At 38.4% G+C, this 19,323-nt stretch overlaps 7 protein-coding genes across 7 annotated transcripts; 5 read left to right on the top strand and 2 right to left on the bottom strand.

Moving 5' to 3' along the window:
* Positions 1-4,938: 4,938 nt before the first annotated feature.
* Positions 4,939-6,303, bottom strand: LOC110856825 (protein LSM12 homolog A). Its single transcript, XM_022105385.2, has 4 exons — positions 5,964-6,303; positions 5,757-5,884; positions 5,574-5,683; positions 4,939-5,488 (listed from the first exon to the last, which is right to left on the bottom strand). The coding sequence occupies exons 1-4, from the start codon at positions 6,106-6,108 to the stop codon at positions 5,314-5,316; spliced, it is 558 nt and encodes a 185-aa protein (XP_021961077.1). The 5' UTR covers positions 6,109-6,303; the 3' UTR covers positions 4,939-5,313.
* Positions 6,304-8,336: 2,033 nt separating this feature from the next.
* On the top strand, positions 8,337-10,670 carry LOC110856734 (lipase 3). Its single transcript, XM_022105265.2, has 7 exons — positions 8,337-8,594; positions 8,890-9,088; positions 9,150-9,270; positions 9,611-9,854; positions 9,915-10,073; positions 10,134-10,361; positions 10,424-10,670. Exons 1-7 carry the CDS (start codon positions 8,412-8,414, stop codon positions 10,571-10,573), a joined length of 1,284 nt encoding a protein of 427 aa, XP_021960957.1. The 5' UTR covers positions 8,337-8,411; the 3' UTR covers positions 10,574-10,670.
* Positions 10,671-10,805: 135 nt separating this feature from the next.
* Positions 10,806-11,890, top strand: LOC110856955. Its single transcript, XM_022105546.2, has 3 exons — positions 10,806-11,221; positions 11,381-11,460; positions 11,541-11,890. The coding sequence occupies exons 1-3, from the start codon at positions 11,119-11,121 to the stop codon at positions 11,661-11,663; spliced, it is 306 nt and encodes a 101-aa protein (XP_021961238.1). The 5' UTR covers positions 10,806-11,118; the 3' UTR covers positions 11,664-11,890.
* An 82-nt stretch (positions 11,891-11,972) lies between these two features.
* On the top strand, positions 11,973-13,603 carry LOC110856818 (DDRGK domain-containing protein 1). The gene is made up of 6 exons (XM_022105377.2): positions 11,973-12,359; positions 12,426-12,595; positions 12,677-12,741; positions 12,808-13,003; positions 13,076-13,181; positions 13,297-13,603. Exons 1-6 carry the CDS (start codon positions 12,125-12,127, stop codon positions 13,452-13,454), a joined length of 930 nt encoding a protein of 309 aa, XP_021961069.1. The 5' UTR covers positions 11,973-12,124; the 3' UTR covers positions 13,455-13,603.
* Positions 13,604-13,693: 90 nt separating this feature from the next.
* On the bottom strand, positions 13,694-14,948 carry LOC110856965. The gene is made up of 3 exons (XM_022105555.2): positions 14,652-14,948; positions 14,159-14,576; positions 13,694-14,072 (listed from the first exon to the last, which is right to left on the bottom strand). Exons 1-3 carry the CDS (start codon positions 14,777-14,779, stop codon positions 13,944-13,946), a joined length of 675 nt encoding a protein of 224 aa, XP_021961247.1. The 5' UTR covers positions 14,780-14,948; the 3' UTR covers positions 13,694-13,943.
* Positions 14,949-15,724: 776 nt separating this feature from the next.
* LOC118437899 lies at positions 15,725-17,020 on the top strand. Its single transcript, XM_035857405.1, has 3 exons — positions 15,725-16,414; positions 16,482-16,694; positions 16,774-17,020. Exons 1-3 carry the CDS (start codon positions 16,238-16,240, stop codon positions 16,942-16,944), a joined length of 561 nt encoding a protein of 186 aa, XP_035713298.1. The 5' UTR covers positions 15,725-16,237; the 3' UTR covers positions 16,945-17,020.
* A 406-nt stretch (positions 17,021-17,426) lies between these two features.
* Positions 17,427-19,006, top strand: LOC110856834 (glutaredoxin 3). The gene is made up of 6 exons (XM_022105396.2): positions 17,427-17,586; positions 17,743-17,821; positions 17,988-18,096; positions 18,183-18,341; positions 18,427-18,605; positions 18,665-19,006. Exons 2-6 carry the CDS (start codon positions 17,757-17,759, stop codon positions 18,843-18,845), a joined length of 693 nt encoding a protein of 230 aa, XP_021961088.1. The 5' UTR covers positions 17,427-17,586; positions 17,743-17,756; the 3' UTR covers positions 18,846-19,006.
* The last annotated feature ends 317 nt before the right edge of the window (positions 19,007-19,323 follow it).

The following is a 19,323-nucleotide window of genomic DNA, read 5'->3' as shown; positions in this document are numbered from 1 at the left end:
TGTCCAGACGATTTCAAGCTTTCTTGTCTTTGACATGCCTTCATGCGGTCATTCATTGCGGGGGAAGCACGGTTGGAGGGTTTTAAATTACGTTGTTACTTATTGCAAAACTCCTGAACCTGACCCAATGGTCGTGATGCTGCTGTTTGTGCAATAATCCATGTAGTCAAAAATGCTTCATCTTCTTCAGAATTGGCGAATTTGACATAGCCAAGTGTCTACGTTTAGTAGGAGTTCATTCAGAAAAACATGTACATAATTGTGTGTGCATAACACAATGACAGCAATACTTATATACTTGATAAGCCACGATTTCTCCACTTATTTAGCAGAGATCGCATACATACGATATGTATGAGTGCAAATGTGAAGATTTTTTCGTGAGCGAGACCGATGCCATCAAAGTGGAGAGAATCGATTCCTTCTACTTTTCACTAAAAGATGGAAAATTCAGCAACGACGCTTAATGTGACACATCACTGCACGATTAAATTAAATTAAATTAGAAAATCCTGTAGATTTCAAAACTTTTTAAATTCAGCCATCATCATCACAAAGCAGCAGGAGCGGATAAAATCTCGTGGTACATTAATTCACACTTTTGAAATGAGATGATGAGGATGTTTAATAAGACGTAGTTATACAAATGGCATGAATTTACATACTGCATCTTCTTCTCCTTCGTGGGGGACGGACAAGCGTTGTGACGTGATATAAATAGGGCTTGTGGCAACATTTTTTTCATGGTGGATTGCTTTGCTGCCAAAGTTAATGAAAACGTCGGCGTCAATTCATGGTTATTGAATAATTCGAATCTTATTTTTGTGTCGGCGATAACGAAACATGAGGAACTTTCTGTGTAGTAAAATATATATACATATTTTTCTTTAAGGATGGATAAGCACACATAATTTATGTTTCTGCGTCAATAGTGTGATGCGATGAGATGAAATGAATACACAATGAACAACTGTTCAATTTTTCATACAGGTTCGGAAACTTTTTGGTTTTGAGACATTTTCACTACTTGAGACGGAATATTGTTATTGTTATCAACGCACATGAACTTGTCACCAGCGATCTGTTTCACTGAATTTAGTTGTCATAAATGATGTATGATAAATCATCGCATCGCTCTTAGTAGAAATTGAATAAAAATTTGTCAATAATCGGGTCGGTGGTTTGCGAAAATGTTGCAAGTTTTCAAAAATATGTATGAATGAACTTGTCAGCAAAAATCAGTTTTGTTTGTGTACGAAGGAATTCTTATCTTTTGATTTTATTTATTGCACCGTTAGGCGCTTTTTTTTATTTTTTTTATAGATTTTTTATTATTTTGCGGTATGTTTTTTTTTTATTTTTTATATTTTTTTTACTGTTTTTAGGAAATGTCTGCTTCTCCACTGGAATTGAATTTCACCTACTATGCGAGACAAGCGAACCCAAACATGACCAATCTTTTCAGTCATTCTTACCCACCAGGTTATCAATTTGAGCCGAACGTTTGATATCATAGTGTTCAGCAAGCTGCAGTGGAACAGTTAGTGCATCAATTTTTTCCATAGGTTCGGAAACTGTAGATTTTGAGTGATTTTCACCCGAAAGCGAACTGACCATTACCAATCAATCACAAGTCGCTAAATCTTGACCAGCTCTTTCTCCCCGTCTTTCTCCACTCCGTCCGAATTTTGCAAGACTTGCAAATGAGAAGGTGTAAAAATTTGTGAAAAATTAATTACGACGTCAATTTCGAACCTGTGTGGAAAATTGATGCATTAACTTTTTCCCTGCAAATTTCTGAACACTACGATAAAAACGGTTCGGCTCAAATTGATCACTGGGTGGGGGAAAATGAGTGCAAAGTTAGAGTTATTTAGTGTAGTTTGGTTTCGCCGGATAGTTTGAAGTCCATGCAAAAGTTGTCAGGTTCCTTTCTTCATTAGATCAAAACTAGTCTCTTAAGCCCGCAGTGCGGGCTCTAAGCAAAACGATTTTATTATTTTATTACGAAAAACGTTCACTCACGACCCTATGGGCGTGACCACGAAAAACGTTGTCACGACTCTAATTGGGTGTGTCCACGAAAAACGTTGTCACGACTGTAATTGAGTGTGACCACCAAAAACGTTTAGTCACGACTCTAAAGGGGGTGCCCACGAAAAACGTTCAGTCACGACTCTAAAGGGGGTGCCCACGAAAAACGTTCAGTCACGACTCTAAAGGGGGTGCCCACGAAAAACGTTCAGTCACGACTCTAAATGGGGGTGGCCACGAAAAACGTTCAGTCACGACTCTAAAGGGGGTGGCCACGAAAAACGTTCAGTCACGACTCTAAAGGGGGTGGCCACGAAAAACGTTCTTCACGACTCTAAAGGGCGTGGCCACGAAAAACGTTCAGTCACGACTCTAAAGGGGGTGGCCACGAAAAACGTTCAGTCACGACTCTAAAGGGGGTGGCCACGAAAAACGTTCAGTCACGACTCTAAAGGGGGTGGCCACGAAAAACGTTAAGTCACGACTCTATCGGTGTGACCACGAAATTCGTTTAGTTACGACTCTAAAGGGGGTAACCACGAAAAACGTCCGGTCACGACTCTATGGGTTGACCACGAAAAACATTAGGTCACGACTCTAAAGGGGGTGGCCACGAAAAACGTTCAGTCACGACTCTAAAGGGGGATGACCTCGAAAAACGTTAGGTCACGACTCTAAAGGGGGTGACCACGAAAAACGTTAGGTCACGACTCTAAAAGGGGTGACCACGAAAAACGTTAGGTCACAACTCTAAAGGGGGTGACCATGAAAAACGTTCAGTTGCGATTCTAAAGGGGGTGTCCACGAAAAATGTTAGGTCACGACTCTAAAGGGGGTGACTTCGAAAAACGTTAGGTCACGACTCTAAAGGGGGTTGCCACGAAAAACGTTAGGTCACAACTCTGAAGTATGGCATTGTTCTAACGTTTTAAGTACGTTTAGGCACTTAAACCAAAAGCCCGCCCTCTAGCGCTGAAAAACAGCCAACATCCGATAGGTGGCGCTGGTAGGTAATTAAAATTAGTAAGGCACAGGTCAAGTGTCAACTTTGCCGTGGGGCACAGAGGTCACAGGTCAAGTATAGTGGATGTGCCCAGGTCACAGGTGAAATGTCAAATCTAGTGGGTGTGCCCAGGTCACAGGTGAAATGTCAAATCTAGTGGGTGTGCCCAGGTCACAGGTGAAATGTCAAATCTAGTGGGTGTGCCCAGGTCACAGGTGAAATGTCAAATCTAGTGGGTGTGCCCAGGTCACAGGTGAAATGTCAAATCTAGTGGGTGTGCCCAGGTCACAGGTCAAGTGTAGTGGGTGTGCCCAGGTCACAGGTCAAGTGTAGCGGGTGTGCCGAGGTCACAGGTCAAGTGTAGTGGGTGTGCCCAGGTCACAGGTCAAGTGTAGCGGGTGTGCCGAGGTCCCAGGTCAAGTATGATGGGTGTGCCCAAGCCACAGCCACAGGTCAAGTGTCAACTCTGTAAAGTGTCAACTTTATGGGTTGTACGCAGGTCGCAGGTCAAATGTCAAGTCCAGGGGTGTGTGCCAAGGTCACAGGTCAAATGTCAAATCTAGTGGGTGTGCCAAGGTCACAGGTCAAATGTCAAATCTAGTGGGTGTGCCAAGGTCACAGGTCAAATGTCAAGTCTGGTGGGTGTGCCCAGGTCACAGGTCAAATGTCAAGTTTAGGGGGTGTGCCCGTTCATTTGATCAAGTCTCGGCAGATCTAAAGGGTGTGTTTCGTTGTTCTCGTGTTCGTCAACGTTTTGACACTTTAGCGAAAAACGCCCTCTAGAAACGAAAAATGTAACATAGTGCCCCACCTGCCGCTAGGTGACATTAGCTTGGACAATGTGAGACACGTGTGTAACCAAGCGCCAAGTTCAACCGGTAACACACACCACTGCACAATTCTTGGTTCTGATAATGAAGAAAAATAAATAAAGTCTAAAGATAATACTTACAAAATTTGGAAAGATTTGCACGCAGTTATTCCGCTTCAATTTTGCACATACTTTTTTAATTTGCAACATTGAGCTTTCTGCATGTTCATAACTTTCGTGCGAATCTGTCTGCAAAAAATTCGCCACCACATTTTCTAAGCCAGCTTTCGTCACATATTTACATTTCAAACCTCACAAAGAGGAAATGTTCCTCTATTCTTAAAACTATCAGGGTAATTTCATTTCCAGTCAAAATTTTACAAACCAACAACCCTCTCTCATGAATAATGTGAGACAAGATAACTACATATGAAATATATAATTAATCAAAGAAAAAGTGACCACTTCATTCACAAGTCATTCATTTCTCCACTATTATACATAACAAGGTACAGTTTTATGTATGTATACACATATTTATTAATGGAGAATAATATACTTTCAAGTCTGTTCTGTATAATATCGTATGTACTATTTATACATACATAAAACATCTCTCTCATCAAAAAACTTGAGCCAAACGAAACCATTTTCAATGGTGTTTTGAATTACACACATTTTGAATTACAAAATTGTGAAAATTGACAAGTGTTCCCATTACGACAAGGGTCACAGACTTTTAACCTGTGGAGTAAACCTCCCATGCAGCCGATGCTAAAAGTCTACTTTTTTAATGTGACCAATCATAAAGACTTTTTAGAGAATAGGACGAAACTTCATGTTAAGGAAATTGGACCTTACGTGGTAGTAAATAGATAATTAACTTAGGGTGGAAAATTATGCTAATTTTGTTTTCACTTTGTAGCGAGAAACATTTTTTGACGTCGGGTTGATATTTCGGTTGTCAGAGTGGCTGCGGAATTTAAACCGTTGTTGAATTACTTGGCAATATTTGTTTTGTGTTTATTTTTCTACTGCGGAAAATAAGATCGACCCCACTCAATCTGCTATATTATAAATCATGAATATGTCAATTTTAGCGTCAAATTCTTTATTTTTCTAGATAATGCATACATTCTAATTTTTAAATGAAAAATAATTAAACTACGCTTTCTTAACTAATCACAAGGTGTGTGCACTTTTAAACCAGGTTTTATCGTATAAAACTTACTCGGATATCAATATCGGATTCGGAGAAAGTATGAATATTTTTGGGGGAACGAGAATTAAAACTTATTTTCAATTCGATAAACTTGTATTTATTTTTGAAAAGTACGATTAAACCTAACAAAGAAGGCGGGCGGGGATAGGCAACCAAATATACTGGAAATATATATCCAACGACTAAAATCTTGGAACTGATACACAATAAACTGAGAGCACAAAATAATTGGTTTCGTTGAAATTACGAATTTGAGTTGGTGGTCTGTTGTTCTTTCCAATATTTATCCACCATTTTTCTTACATGGGTGACCGACGCCTCCTTGTCCCCTTGGACATTGTCTACTTTATACGGTGGGGAAATACGGACTTCATTCAGTACGAGAATCTTCTCTCCGTCCCACGCGACCTCGTCTATCCTGTCGATTTTAATTAAGAGAAGCTTAGTTAAATCTATCAGATTGTGTTTTTTTAAGAAGTTTTATGAAACAATATATATTTTACGTTTTAATAATGGACAGAAATAACTTCCTTGCTTCCGAAGGAACTCCAGCAGACAGGGCTCGTATCCTCGCTCGTTTGGACTGCGATACTTTTTGGCGACGTTTCTCCAGCTAGAGAGGAAAAACAGAAACAAATTATTCAATCTGTTACCACAATTCTTACATAAAAAAACTAGACTAGAACCTTATGAAAATCAACAGGTTTTAAACTCTCCGTTGGGCTCAATTCCTCCACACTGATTTTCTCAACGCAATCAGCATTAATTAAAATAAAGTTGCCACTTGTACTTTTACCACAGGATGATGGCGAACCTATATAATGAACAAAACAAGCCAATTAAATAAACCCAGTTTCGTAATCACTAGAAAAAATTGTGTATTGTTATCTTACGTATCATCAGCATCCTATCCGTGGCCTGAAATGCGACAACATGTCCGTCCACGTCATCCCCTTGAAATCTGCACTTAATATGACTTCCAATCGTGAAAAGACCTTTTTGGGTGATATCCACGTTTTTATCGTCCGCCATTCTCATCTCCGGTCTCACTTTCTAAATCTGCTTGGCAAAACTAAGTGCACCGTGGTGACAGGAAAGATCACACCCACTGGTTTTTGAAATTCTGTAATTTTTACAAATTTCAAAAATGGAAGAAACCGATAATTTGATGATTTTTTTTTGTGGGTAGAGAAAGGAAGGATTCACCGATAAAACAGTCAACCTCCAAACTCGCGCTCTCCTCTCACTTTATGGCGAGTTGAAGAAAATATTTTTGTAAAATAATTAATTAGTAAAAATAATTCATAATTTTATTTTACGTAACATTCTCTACATCTGCTTTTAACCTTATTAAAAATTTTGAAATAAAATTTTAACACCCTTTTTGATGCTTGGACCATCCAAGCATCATAGTCATAAACAACTTCATATACTCATGATTGTTTCATAATATGAAATTCACATGTGATCTTTTGCATTTCTAAAAATTTTAAAGGGTTGAAAAGTCGTAAATATTAATGATTATCATCGTAAAAATTAGATTCGGATGGGCAGCGTCAATAAAGCAACAATGACCGTTAAAAATACTGTAGACGTAACCAACGCCAGTTTTTGAGTATAAATTATAATGATAGAGGTGCATACATATTTTAATTAAGTTAATAAAAGATTTTAAATGGGTCTCATGAAAGGAAGACAAATACTACTGTTTATTTTCTGTTATGTAAACCTTGGCTCGGGCCGCATTGACAGGTTTTCACTCTTACTTAATTGACATTAATATCTCATTTAGAAAAGGAATGCTGCCATCAAACTGCAGAAAAGCCAATCCAATGTTCAAGTTATTTGCAAGTCCAGGAGTGCAAAGTGCAGGGAGAAAGGGTGAATGGATGGACATGCAAATGAAACTATTGGTATTTTCCCAGCACTTTGGAACATATTGCATGCAATATGGGGTGGGATCGTGTCGCGGTGAGAATTATGTATGTACGGGACAAGATCTTCGCATAAAATATATTTCATAATATGATAAGTTCCACCTCTGTCCACCCTGTTGTTCAGTATACAAATATTGCACTTATTTATAACTATGTAGGATACTGCACATGGCATCCATCGTTTTTATCATAAAAAGTCCGATACCAGAGGGACAAAAGGGCAGAAATGCAGTACAATCCGAGTGTATGTATGCATGTGTCCATAAATTGTATATTACCAAAGGTCGGCAAAATAGAGTCACTTAGAATCCAAAATATTTCAATTTGGCAAAGTTTTTCGAAATGCAAAGAAAAATCAGAATACTCGCCCAGCTCGAAATGTATGTCCTAAACACATAGCTCAAAATACGTGTCTTACATATTTTTGCAAAATAAAATACTGAAAATTTACCTATGTCAACATCTTTCGCCCACCTCTGCCTGCATATTTATTATTGCAATAAGATACATACACACATACATACATAACTTGACCAACCATGACAATGACAGTGAAATTGATAACCACAAATACCTACCTACACGAACCAGATAAGTACTTGTTCTACAGATAAGTACTTGTTCTGTACAAGGATGGTGAAAGGGATGGTGTTGTGTAGAACATTGTGTAACCTAAAAAACAATACGGGTTGGCCCATGGGTGTCGCACGCCACACCTTCACGCTCACCCTTTACAAATTATATTACAAATATAAATTCAAAATTTTATAATAATAAAGAAATAAGAAACTTATCCAAAATATGATTCCTAGAAAAATATTGGACATTATATGTTCAGAAAGTAAGAAATAAAAATACGCAAAGCTGCGGCATCACATCGTCCACCTATCTATGGATCATTTTCATACGGACACATTTTCGAATTTTATTTAAATGCCAATAATTTCAAAAAATATGAGACTTATCTAAAATATGAAGCCTAGAAAAATATTGGTCATCATATTTTCCTAGCAAGAAATAAAAACACCAAACCCTGTGGCATCGCATTGTCCATCTCTCCATATGGATCATTTTCATACAGACACATTTTCGTACGCTTCTAGCCCTGGTCACCCACTACATAAAATATCTTGATTCATATATCAATCACGTGCTCTTGATAAGTTCACCTTAACGTGAAATCATCAATAAATAAACTAACCAATTGTAACCAATCAATCCGAAATGGCGATCGAATCATGTTGTACGTGATGCCGTGATAATGACTCCATCCATCCATATATTTCCTACTGGTGGTGATGCCCACCTTATAAATAAGTAGTTGGTCCCCCCATCGAAGCAAGACTTCATTTCCAGATTGTCATCACAATCGGGTAGTCGAGTCAATCCAATAATAATATTGTCATGTTGCTCTTCAAGTTATTCGCAGTGGTTGTGGTGGCTAGCGTTCACGTTTCCGCCGGACCGGTCAGAAACACGACGGCGAATGGGGACTATTTTTACTCGATTTTGAAGGAATTAGAAGCCCTGCCCAAACCACCGGGCTATATTCCATACATTGATCATGAAGATGCCAACTTGAGCATTGTAAGTGGTCAGAAATTGTAGGGGGTCAGGATTTCCATAAAAATTATTCCCTTCACATTTTTATCACTTCAAAACGTGACTAACACCACAAAGATGACCACAATTCAATTTTTATAAATTTCCAAAAATTTACCACTAATTCTTCCAAAAATCAAATTTCTCATATTCGTCTTGATAATGAAATGCAGATAGCATTCGAAATGTTGACAAATACCTAAAGACAACTTTTCTTTATTTTTCTCCACTAAAACTCCGTGTAATCTAATCATTAAATACAAATTATGTCCTTCTCCAGCCCGAAATCATTGTCAAGTATGGCTACCCCGTCGAGGTGCACAGCATCACGACGGCGGACGGCTACGTTTTGGAAGCGCATCGCATCCCGTACGGGAAACAGTGCGGTCCTGCCGAGGGGAAAAGAGTCATCTGGTTGCAACACGGTCTTCTTGGAGATTCCTCCAACTGGATCATTGCCGGACCGGATAAGGCTTTCGGTAAGGGTTGAGAATTATTACGTGGGTAGGAAGAAATTTTGTAAAATCATGACATATTTAGGCTACGTCCTGGCTGATCAGTGTTACGACGTGTGGATGGGAAACTTTCGTGGGAACACGTACTCCAGGAGACATCTCTTCCTGGATCCGAACGTCAACCAGAAAGAGTTTTGGGATCACAGGTACTGGAATTTGCGACGAAAATGAATGGAGCATGACATGACAAAACTTTTGAGACTTTTGTAACAACGATATTACTAAATAGAGGAGGTGACAGAACGTATTTAGTGGTTATGTAAATGCACTTGATCATTGGAATGAGATTGAACGTAGTACGAGATGAGATAAGTGACGATGATGGGATGGGGTTGAGTCGCAATTTGCATATTGATGCTGTTATGTACGACGAGACTAACTGACAATAAGTGACACATTTGTGTACATACTTATGTACGTATCGTCAATTTTTATACGATGGGGTACATAAACCTGAATAGTTACCGATATTCTTGGTTCTTGAAGCTGGAACGAAATCGGGCTGAACGACGTGCCCGCAAATATTGACTATGCCCTCTCGGTCACCGGAGCGGAGAGCTTGTACTACGTCGGACATTCTATGGGGACCACGACCATGTGGGTCTTGCTGTCAGAGAAGCCAGAGTACAACGCCAAGATCAAGTTGATGAACGCGTTCGCCCCCGTGTCCTACACGGAGCATATGATCACACCACTCCGACTTCTCGCCCCCTTCGAAAATCAGATTGAGGCAAGTTGTTCTGAAGGATAATGTGTTTTTTTACTTACTAATTTGGAACATGTTTCACAGTGGATCATAAACATGTTGGGTCTCTACGAATTTCTACCATCCAACGCATTCATGGACTTTTTAGGAAAAACGGTCTGCCATGAACAAAGCCCGGTGCAATTTGTCTGCTCAAACGTCCTCTTTCTCGTGGCAGGATACAATTTTGATCAAATTGATCCCGTAAGAAGAAGAACATGCATGTAAATAATGCATTGTTGTAAAAATGCTGAATTATTTCAGCAATTGCTTTCCATCGCGATGGGCCACTCCCCTGCGGGGTCGTCATCCGGAGATTTGCTCCACTACTCGCAAGGAGTGAATTCCGGTCTTTTCCGGAAGTACAATTACGGACGGGCCGAAAATCTTCTCCGATACGGACAAGAGACCCCACCAGAGTATGACATCTCTAAAATCACTGCACCCGTGGCTCTCTACTGGGGACAAAATGATTGGCTGGCGGCTCCTGCGGTACGTTTTTGTTTGTAAATATCGAGATGAAAGTGATCTATAAAAGGTTCTTAATTCCACAGGATGTTTACCGACTTGCGGAACAACTCCCAAATCTGGTCAAGTTCCATCGCATTGATCACAACCGATTCAACCATCTAGACTTCGTATGGGCGATCGATTTAAACCCACTAATTAACCTTCCTACCATGAGGTTTATGGAAAACTATTAAAAACCAAAATTACTAATACAAGAAGCTGGATGTGGATTGTATAAATATAGAATACTGACAATAATAAACGTATCATTTTCATGCATATTAAAACCCACTGGTGTTGAGACTTGTATTTTCCGCTTTAGTTCCCATCTTGTGGGAGTGGCTGGTTCATACCACTTTAATTTCTATTTCGACGAATAACAGTTTAATTAATTATAGGCTGACGTCGTATATGAATGATCGATAAAACCTCAAAATATGAATGCAAAATTCAATACAATTTTTGCATATACCTTTTGCTAACCAACTCGTTAATATGTAGGTCAAATGTTGGATTGCAACTAGCCATGAGTGAATGCTCCTTTGCATGACCTGGAAAAGACAGGCACCTCCCTTGTGTCCCTTGAAAGTCCAGTTACATTCTCAGGGCTGTTTATTTTAGGAACGCACGTCTGTTGAAAGGTAACAACTTCAGTCTCATTTGCACCGCACATTATGCTACTTACGCATCGTTCGAGTTAAGTTTTTTATCCAAATTGATTTAATACAATAGTAAAAACATGAGTAAAATATTCTACATTGTTGCGGTCATGTTTTTCTTCGCCAGCACTGTTGTTTGCAGTTGCTCCGATGATCTCTCGTGCTTGAGGAAAAGAAATGAAGGTACCTAAATATCAGTATACTGATATTTATGAATATATTCAAAATCACAAATAACGATCAAGACTAATTTTTCCTTTTTAAAAATTCTACGTACAAGACTTGTCAAAAATTAACTTGATTTTTTAAAATGATTTGTAAATATGAACCTTTGCATTGCAGAGCGCCTGCATGAAATCGAGCAAAATCAGGAGTTAATTAATGCGAAGTTAGACAAATTAATTGAGATTTTTAACACCAAGGTAAGTATATGAAAATTTTTTTAAATCGTGCAATCCACTCCTATGTCTCTAATATTTTCGCGTATTTTTACTGTTATCAGAAAACCACGTATTCAAATGACGGATACATTGGCTTGACCAGTCTATCGAAAAACTTCGACCCGAAGAAGGAGCAAGGTGGGCCTCCCCACAGACCAGGTGCGACAGCGAGGGTGGAAATCTAAACGACTTTATTCAGAAACTTCTCACCGATAAAGAAATGTATATTTCCTATTATCAAAATAGAAATTTAAAGTTTCCAGTATTATATAAGTAGTTTATGTATGAATTATTGCAATACGGAATCGCTACCAGGCTAAAAAATGGTGTACCTATGCTTATCAAGTTTAAATATAAGTATCAAACTTTCCATGTGCAATTCAGGACATAATAAATATACAGATTTGTACTTATCGAGGCATATTTTTTGCATTTATTTTTGCATAAGATGCCAAACGTTGCAAATCCATTGTTTTCTCATCCCGGTCGATTTATTCAGCCAGCCAGCCAAGTAGAAATCTGCTGCTGCTCTCACAAAAAAAATAACTCACCTGCTGTTTCATCTACATAATATTCACTATTTGTTTATACTCTGCTAATTTCATCAATTCGTGAGGATATTGGCAGATAAAATAATTCTCAGGAAATGGCGAAAGGTCCGCAAGTGGATTTCGACGGGTTTGGCGACGCACTCCTCTATTTTGGACTGGCTGCCGTAATGGTGCTCCTCACCGCAGTTATATTTTGGTTCACTAAAAAGTCAGGGTCGTCCGGGGGGCAGGGGGCAGGTCAAGAGGAACGACAGCCTGTCGCAGGTGGTGGGAATAGACGACAAGGTGCTGGTGCTGGTGCGGGGAGAAGGGGGAGGGGGAGACGAGTCGGTGAGTGATTAAGCTTTATTTATTTTTAACTGATTTAATTAAAGGTTAATTAAATTTGTTGTTTAGTTGACGAGTCTGACTCGGATGGAGGGGATGGTGGGGGTCGTGCCCCAGCAGCTAGGAGAGATTCGGACGATTCGGATCATGAATTAGACGACAGATTAAATGATCCCAAGTTGGGGGCGAAGAAAAGAGCTAAATTGGAGGCCAAGGCGGAGAAAAAGCTGCAGAGAGAGGTAATTAAAAACATTATGCGAAAAGTTGTAAAGTTGGATATCATCATGAGTTTGTAAAATGATTAATTATTAATTATTTAGGCTGAAGAACGAATGCGTGAAGACAAGAAGGCCCGACAAATTAAGGATGAGACGGATAGGAAACTGTGAGTGGTTGTGTTATCAAGCTAAATAAGAGTCGTTTGTGATTATACGCTTATCATTCCTTATAGTCGAGAAGAGCAGGATATTGCTGCTGAGAAGAAGCGAGAAGAAGATGAAAAACGAGCCAAGGAAGAACAAGCGCAGAGAGAGCTGGAAGAATATTTGAAAATGAAGGAAGCATTTTCGGTGGAGGAGGAGGGATGTGAAGTCATTGAAGAAGAGGAGGAAGGAAACTTGATTGAAATGTTTTTAGATCATATCAAGGTGTGTAACGATATTTAAAACGCTGTAACTTAAGTTAGGCTAAACTTTAGTTAATATTCTTGTTCTCTTCAGCGACACAAAGTTGTCATGTTTGACGAACTCGCGTCGAAATTTGGCCTTAAAGTTCCCGACACTATTGATCGACTGAAGGTGCTCGTTGAAGAGGGAAGACTAACAGGTATTTCATTTATAAATACTTATTCGGTTTTATTTGGTTTATATGTACAGATTTCTCAATTATTCTAATTTCATTCTGAACAAATTAACCTCTTATTGGGTCATTCATTTTGCAGGCGTGATGGATGACCGTGGAAAGTTCATCTATATTTCGCAAGAGGAGTTGGAAAGGTTTGCCAAATTTATCAAGCAGCGAGGAAGAGTGCAGATATCGGAATTAGTTGAAAATTCTTCCACTCTGATCAACCTTACGCCTGTGGAAGCTGAAACCTGAAAAGTTGTTTAGCTATAATTTATATCAAATTTAACAGTCTATTTTGCATATTATGACAACTGTTCTCAAGTATTTAATCATGTAAATTGTAAGACAAAAATTATGAATACAGTGCAGCATAAATTAAATATGCAATGCTATATGTACTCTATGGAATTCTGCAACCTTTTACTTTCTTTTGCATATGGAAAAATGACATGAAACAAGTAATGTCATGATATCATTGTAAAACATCCAGATTTGAAACAACGGTAATTCTCGTTTATTGAGGAGATCAAAATTTGCTAACAAAGTCGTAAAAAAGTTATCCATACTAACATCGTTTAATAAATATTAGCAATACTTACAATTAGTATCACATCTTTATCCTATATATTAAAAGCAATTTACAGTTTTTTTTAAAATTATCTCCTTGGCTTGGTACCATTCAAAGCCTCCTTATCGTCATCCTTCACATCTTCATCGCTCAAAGAGTCATCCATATCCAAGCTATCCAGACTTTTTCTTTGGTGGAACGGCATACCGAGAGTTTACACCGTTTACCTTCACATGTCCCGATCTCTTGCCGGCTGTCTTCTTTACTTGAGATTCTTCCTCCTTCTCCTTCTTTCGAGCTACCTGCAAAATCATAACACAAAAAATACAATCAGACTACTTTCATTTAATGCCAGAAAAGGCCGTTCAACTCATAATTGGTCACTTACCTCTCGACCATCTTCAACTTTACACTGTTCAAGTGAACTTTGATTGATCCAACGTTTCGGTCGGAAAAGAGACTCAATATATTTCAACTTGGTCATCCACCCCAGGCAGTCACTAAATTCCCAACACTTCTTTCTTGAACGAAAGAGGTCACCAAATCGGGCCCAAGAAACGTCGTAAATCCTTGTAAACTGGTACGAATTGGGAGAGTAATTTTCCTTCGCCAGTTCAACGCTTTGTTTAATCAACGTGCTTATCTTCTCCTTGACAGCGATCCGTTCAGCCTTGGTGGGTCGAGTGGTCTTGGTTATCGCAGCCTTTGCATAAGCCAAGCGTAATCGTCGCCTCATCTCGGCTTCAAGGTCCAACATGTGCAATTTCAGCTTTGCTGCATCGCAACCCAGCAATTTCATGGTGTTCCTGCAAGTAGAAAATAATAATTAGTTCAATTCAACAGTGCAAATTTGAAATAAAGTGTGAACTTCTTCTTCTTACGCGTCTTTCAGAACCTTCTGCACCATTTCAAATTCAATATGAAAGTCCTCCTCGGGTAAATTCTCCATCTCCACGAATATCACGGGCCGTGCGACCATAATAGGGCCAGCAAAACTAGGCATCGCCATCTTGATAAGGTTGAGGTCGGAGGTAAGTTAATTTTTGCTAAAAAAACTAGCCAAAAGTTAACGTCAGCTAAATCCGCACGTGGTGGTCGACTTGCCTCGCAAATTTGGGGAACAGAGTGGAGTGCGTATTTGGCTAGAAGTGGTGTAGATGAAATGAGACATTGAGAGTCTCAATGTCTCAATTTGAGACGCTAGAGGAGGAGGCAACGTGAGAATACAGTAAATACATGAGAAAAATAAGTATTTTAAGAGAAGTCTTGATAGCTTATCAATGATAAGTGAAGTACACGTGAAAAGTATAGCTGCTAAATAGATGAGTTTGGATTCCAATAGTGAATCATAGCTGAAGAGACAAAGAGAAATCAGATTTGATAAGAAGAATGTTTGATCGATTTTTGGATCGTAAAATTTTATTATTGATTAAATATACTCAGAAACAAGAGGAGAGAAAGGAGAGAATTTGCATATCATCGTAACGAGTTACTTTACACCATTAATAATTAAACTAATTAAAGAGTAAACAATTTTCCAAGGGGAAAAATGGAAAGACTTCGAGCCTGGCAAAAGATACGGGATACCATTCCAGGATCATTTTACACAATTGTAAAAGCCACAAACTTAGAAAGGCATGTGTATCCTTGTATAAAGATGTACTTTACAATGGAGGTCTATATGCTATCCGATTTTGAGCAAATTAGTGCCAAATCAATCACAAATTTAATTAGTATGATATTTGCGAAATACACGATTTCACAATGGTCACGTTTCCTAGAAATATTTGCATCAGAAGAGGAGAAAATAGGCCATAAAGTCGACAAGTTTTACACTTTCCAAAATTACTGCGTGTTTTCTCTTCTTCGGATGCAAATATCTCTTCCAAACGTGCCCATTGGGAGATCGTATCTTTCGCAAATTTCATACTAATTCAATTTATAATCAATTGACACGAACTTGGTTAAAATCGGATAACATACGCTTGGATACCTCCCTTGTTAGATTCATCATAAAAGTCTCTTATTATTAATATATGTTGTGTCTAATCCTAGAGAAATCCGCTTATCAAAACCAGACCTCAAAGGCCAATTTAATTTCACCCCTTTCACCGAGTTAGAACGTCACAATCAAGAAATCCAACAATTGGACGATGCCCTCCAAATCGAACGCGACATTTCACGACGAAAACAAACCGAATTTTCACAAAGATGGGCCCTCGCCTACGAACGACATCAAGACTTGGACCATGTTCTTCACCTGTTTGACCGGTACTATCAAGAATCTCAATCCAAAGTCCGGCACGACCAGGACCGACGTGCCCAATACTTTTCTGAGAGTAAAGAATTGGACCGAGAGATTAGAAAATTAGGGAAAGAACTCCAATACCTCGCCAAAGTCAAGGTCACCATTGAGACGCGGCGTGACCTCTGCGAACGGTACAAGGATTACCTACAATCCGTCGTGATGGCGTATAACAGGTCGGAAACTTTGGTCAAGGGGGATGAACCATACTCAAAAATTCCCGACTTACTCGGAAGATTTGAACACTTGAGGAACATCCGGGACAATAAGAGCACCGAAGTGGTCACAAATCTTACCCGGTGTGCAAGCTCTTTGGTTTTGGAGGATAAAGAGAAAGATGTGAGGTCAACGTTACTTATCTGCACTTAATTATTTAAATATTACTTAATTATGATAACAATTCTAGCGTTTCCACCACGAGGAACAAGCTTATCGAACCTATTCCAAGAAAATGGTTGACTACACGGACAAACTGCAAGTCTATGTTGGAAATCTGAACGAGAACCTGATCAAGGTCAAGAAACAGAACCACGCCCACATTTTGGGCGCAGAACGACCAAAAATGAACATTTATAGTTTATACTGCAATCTTGCAAAGGAGATGCGACAGGAAATTAAGGTTTTGTTGTTAATAAATAATAATTAATGTTTGAATTAATGATATTTATAGTAATTAATTATTGGTAAATTGTCCGCAGTTGAAAGAATCCGATGTCACGGGACAGCTCCGTTTCATTCAAAAGTTTTTGGGCGAAATGAAAAAGATAAGCGCACGGGTACGAGAACATTTACAAGTTGGGTCAGAAGTACCACTGCCTTCCAGTCACGAGCAAGCAATTCAACGGACAAGTGTACGATCCAGTGTTTAATGATGATTAATAGTTAAATAAGTTTCAACATTTTCCTACAAAAATTGAATCATAATTAATTATGCAAATCTTAAACCCTGAATAAATTTCAAATTCGTGCTACTCCTTAAAAGAATTTTGTTTAATAATATTTGTATATTCTTCACCGTGACCTTTGACCTTGCATAAATACCCCTGCTCCTGGTATTTATTAAAATATTAAACTGCATAAAAATCATAATCGTAAAGCTGAAAACAAAGGTGAGACGACAAAATTTCAATCACAAATTCTCAAAATGCCTGACCCTTCCCGACAACTATTTTCTGAACCATGACCTTTGACCTAAAATATCTGCTGTGGGGTGGGCAAATTTTTTTTCATAAAATATGAAACTTTTTAATAATTTTAAAAAGATGAGACAAAATTTCATTATATTTTTTATCGAGAAACCCAAAGTCTCAAAGTGCCTCAAAATGCCTCATCCTTCCCCTCATCATCAAGCAATGGTGACTGGGAGCCAGAGTCAGCAAAAAAAAGTCACATTGCCACCTCTAGTCGGCGATCTTATCGTAGATCTTTCCAGATAAAAATAATTAAAGACTTAATTGAAATTAATTAAAACTAAAGAGTGTGCATTCTACTTGTCAAGTTCGCCACGAAAGGTAAGATTTTGATTGGAAAAGATACAATTTTTCTAGCTAGATAGAAGTATATTCATAAAACGATTTATTTCTTACTTGATTAATTTGGTCGTTTCCGAACTACAAAAACTCATTGTAGAAATTAATTACTTACATTTAATATGTTTTACGGACTAGGTACTTTTGTCAGTATGGATTCTCAAGTCGGTGATGTCAAGGACTTCCAGAGCAAGGAGGAAATCGATAAGTTCTTCGGGTAATAATTAAGTCCAACATTTTAAGTCTTATCATAATAATATCTGGGAGGGAACGGGATAAGCCTTTATAAATTACAGTAGATAAGCTATTCAACTCTTAACTTAACTTTGAATTGGTTACTTCATCAAATTAATTAAATAACTGGGTACATACTTTTTTTGCAGCAAGTTTCCCAAACGCGCAATCCTTCTTTTCGACGAAATTTGGTCTCAGGAAGGAGAATCAACTCAACAACTTATCCGAGAAGTCATTTCAGATTTGAAATTGTCTGATGTATGTACTTGTGCATTTTTTACACTTTGAGTTGTGATAAAAAGACGATGTTAAAATGTTAATGAATTGTTCTTTACTTTCTACAGGAAGTCGGCCTTGGGTACGTGCTGGCTGAGCAACTCCCAGAAGTTTCGCAATTGTACGGAATCACCGCGGTCCCGACGACAATTCTGTTTCATGTCAATAAAGAAGTTTTCCGAGTTACTGGGCGTCGTTTTCGTGATTTGAAAGACAAATTGTTATCAGTGAGTGCTAATTTACTTAAAACTTAAATTATATTTTCTGACCAGCAATGATTTATTCGTATTATTATTACTTGCATGTTAAAAGGGAGGCAATCTCGATAATGTATCGTTGCCCGTGACCGAAGCTGCCCAAGTCGTTGATCTTGATGAAAGGATCAAGATCCTGCTTGCTCAAGCCCCCGTAATGTTGTTCATGAAGGGAACACCATCCGAACCTCAGTGTGGATTTAGCCGTACCATTGTTGGTCTGTTGAATGAGACCGAGTAAGTCAGCCAACAAACTATCAGCGTAGCAATTATGTAATTGCTTAATTAATTTGTAGAGTTCCATACTCCACGTTCAACATTTTGGCAGACAATGAAATCCGTGAAGGTCTAAAAGTCTACTCTAACTGGCGAACATATCCGCAACTCTACATCCGTGGCGAGCTCATCGGAGGGCTGGATATCGTAAAGGAACTCAAAGAAAGTGGAGACTTGATGGACACTCTGAAGGGAAACTAAACTTATGCAGCATTTACATATTTCAATGTGACCAAGTTCCTCTCCTCGGCAAATTTGGTTTCATATTTCTTTGTTGAAGTTTACTAGCTTGTTGTATTAGTTTCACTTTCAATGTGTAATTTATTTAATAAATTTGTAAACTTGTAAGCTTGCGTTTCTACGAAATGTTTGTTATATTTGAATGCATTCATTTTTTGTACATGATTTAACTCGTATCGTTGAAGGTTTAACGACAAGATTGACTAATTAATTGCCCTAATTATGTTAAGGTCATGCTCAGTAGGTCAAGCATTTGATTGTGTTAAATATGTCAAACTTCATTAAAAAGTTAACCAAAAATCCAATTTGCTCGGATTTTGATAATGTTAGCATTTTCTTGGTCCCACATAATCCTGAATAGTTCAAAAAATGTGATATTCGACCAAATCATTTACCGAGATTTCAGAAATCAAAATTAACCATTCACTAAGTTAACTTT

This window comes from Folsomia candida, unplaced genomic scaffold, assembly GCF_002217175.1.
Source record: "Folsomia candida strain VU population unplaced genomic scaffold, ASM221717v1 Fcan01_Sc017, whole genome shotgun sequence".
Taxonomy (NCBI): Eukaryota; Metazoa; Arthropoda; class Collembola; order Entomobryomorpha; family Isotomidae; genus Folsomia; species Folsomia candida.
Note: the sequence above shows the minus strand (reverse complement) of the source record. Positions and strands in the feature narration are given on the sequence as shown.

What these genes read in the sequence shown, in the direction of transcription:
- LOC110856825 (XM_022105385.2), bottom strand. Translation starts at nt 6,108, where the DNA reads ATGAGAATGGCGGACGATAAAAACGTGGATATCACCCAAAAAGGTCTT. An exon ending in AACCTGTTGATTTTCATAAG is followed by an intron (nt 5,684 to 5,756) that starts GTTCTAGTCTAG and finishes TTTCCTCTCTAG; the next exon opens with CTGGAGAAACGTCGCCAAAA. An exon ending in TTTCTGTCCATTATTAAAAC is followed by an intron (nt 5,489 to 5,573) that starts GTAAAATATATA and finishes TAAAATCGACAG; the next exon opens with GATAGACGAGGTCGCGTGGG.
- LOC110856734 (XM_022105265.2), top strand. Translation starts at nt 8,412, where the DNA reads ATGTTGCTCTTCAAGTTATTCGCAGTGGTTGTGGTGGCTAGCGTTCAC. An exon ending in CCTTCGAAAATCAGATTGAG is followed by an intron (nt 9,855 to 9,914) that starts GCAAGTTGTTCT and finishes CATGTTTCACAG; the next exon opens with TGGATCATAAACATGTTGGG. An exon ending in ATTTTGATCAAATTGATCCC is followed by an intron (nt 10,074 to 10,133) that starts GTAAGAAGAAGA and finishes GAATTATTTCAG; the next exon opens with CAATTGCTTTCCATCGCGAT.
- LOC110856955 (XM_022105546.2), top strand. Translation starts at nt 11,119, where the DNA reads ATGAGTAAAATATTCTACATTGTTGCGGTCATGTTTTTCTTCGCCAGC. An exon ending in CTTGAGGAAAAGAAATGAAG is followed by an intron (nt 11,222 to 11,380) that starts GTACCTAAATAT and finishes TTTGCATTGCAG; the next exon opens with AGCGCCTGCATGAAATCGAG. An exon ending in TTGAGATTTTTAACACCAAG is followed by an intron (nt 11,461 to 11,540) that starts GTAAGTATATGA and finishes TACTGTTATCAG; the next exon opens with AAAACCACGTATTCAAATGA.
- LOC110856818 (XM_022105377.2), top strand. Translation starts at nt 12,125, where the DNA reads ATGGCGAAAGGTCCGCAAGTGGATTTCGACGGGTTTGGCGACGCACTC. An exon ending in GATGAGACGGATAGGAAACT is followed by an intron (nt 12,742 to 12,807) that starts GTGAGTGGTTGT and finishes CATTCCTTATAG; the next exon opens with TCGAGAAGAGCAGGATATTG. An exon ending in TGAAGAGGGAAGACTAACAG is followed by an intron (nt 13,182 to 13,296) that starts GTATTTCATTTA and finishes TTCATTTTGCAG; the next exon opens with GCGTGATGGATGACCGTGGA.
- LOC110856965 (XM_022105555.2), bottom strand. Translation starts at nt 14,779, where the DNA reads ATGGCGATGCCTAGTTTTGCTGGCCCTATTATGGTCGCACGGCCCGTG. An exon ending in CAGAAGGTTCTGAAAGACGC is followed by an intron (nt 14,577 to 14,651) that starts GTAAGAAGAAGA and finishes TTCTACTTGCAG; the next exon opens with GAACACCATGAAATTGCTGG. An exon ending in AAGTTGAAGATGGTCGAGAG is followed by an intron (nt 14,073 to 14,158) that starts GTAAGTGACCAA and finishes ATGATTTTGCAG; the next exon opens with GTAGCTCGAAAGAAGGAGAA.
- LOC118437899 (XM_035857405.1), top strand. Translation starts at nt 16,238, where the DNA reads ATGGCGTATAACAGGTCGGAAACTTTGGTCAAGGGGGATGAACCATAC. An exon ending in TGGAGGATAAAGAGAAAGAT is followed by an intron (nt 16,415 to 16,481) that starts GTGAGGTCAACG and finishes TAACAATTCTAG; the next exon opens with CGTTTCCACCACGAGGAACA. An exon ending in AGATGCGACAGGAAATTAAG is followed by an intron (nt 16,695 to 16,773) that starts GTTTTGTTGTTA and finishes AATTGTCCGCAG; the next exon opens with TTGAAAGAATCCGATGTCAC.
- LOC110856834 (XM_022105396.2), top strand. Translation starts at nt 17,757, where the DNA reads ATGGATTCTCAAGTCGGTGATGTCAAGGACTTCCAGAGCAAGGAGGAA. An exon ending in GAAATCGATAAGTTCTTCGG is followed by an intron (nt 17,822 to 17,987) that starts GTAATAATTAAG and finishes CTTTTTTTGCAG; the next exon opens with CAAGTTTCCCAAACGCGCAA. An exon ending in TGAAAGACAAATTGTTATCA is followed by an intron (nt 18,342 to 18,426) that starts GTGAGTGCTAAT and finishes GCATGTTAAAAG; the next exon opens with GGAGGCAATCTCGATAATGT.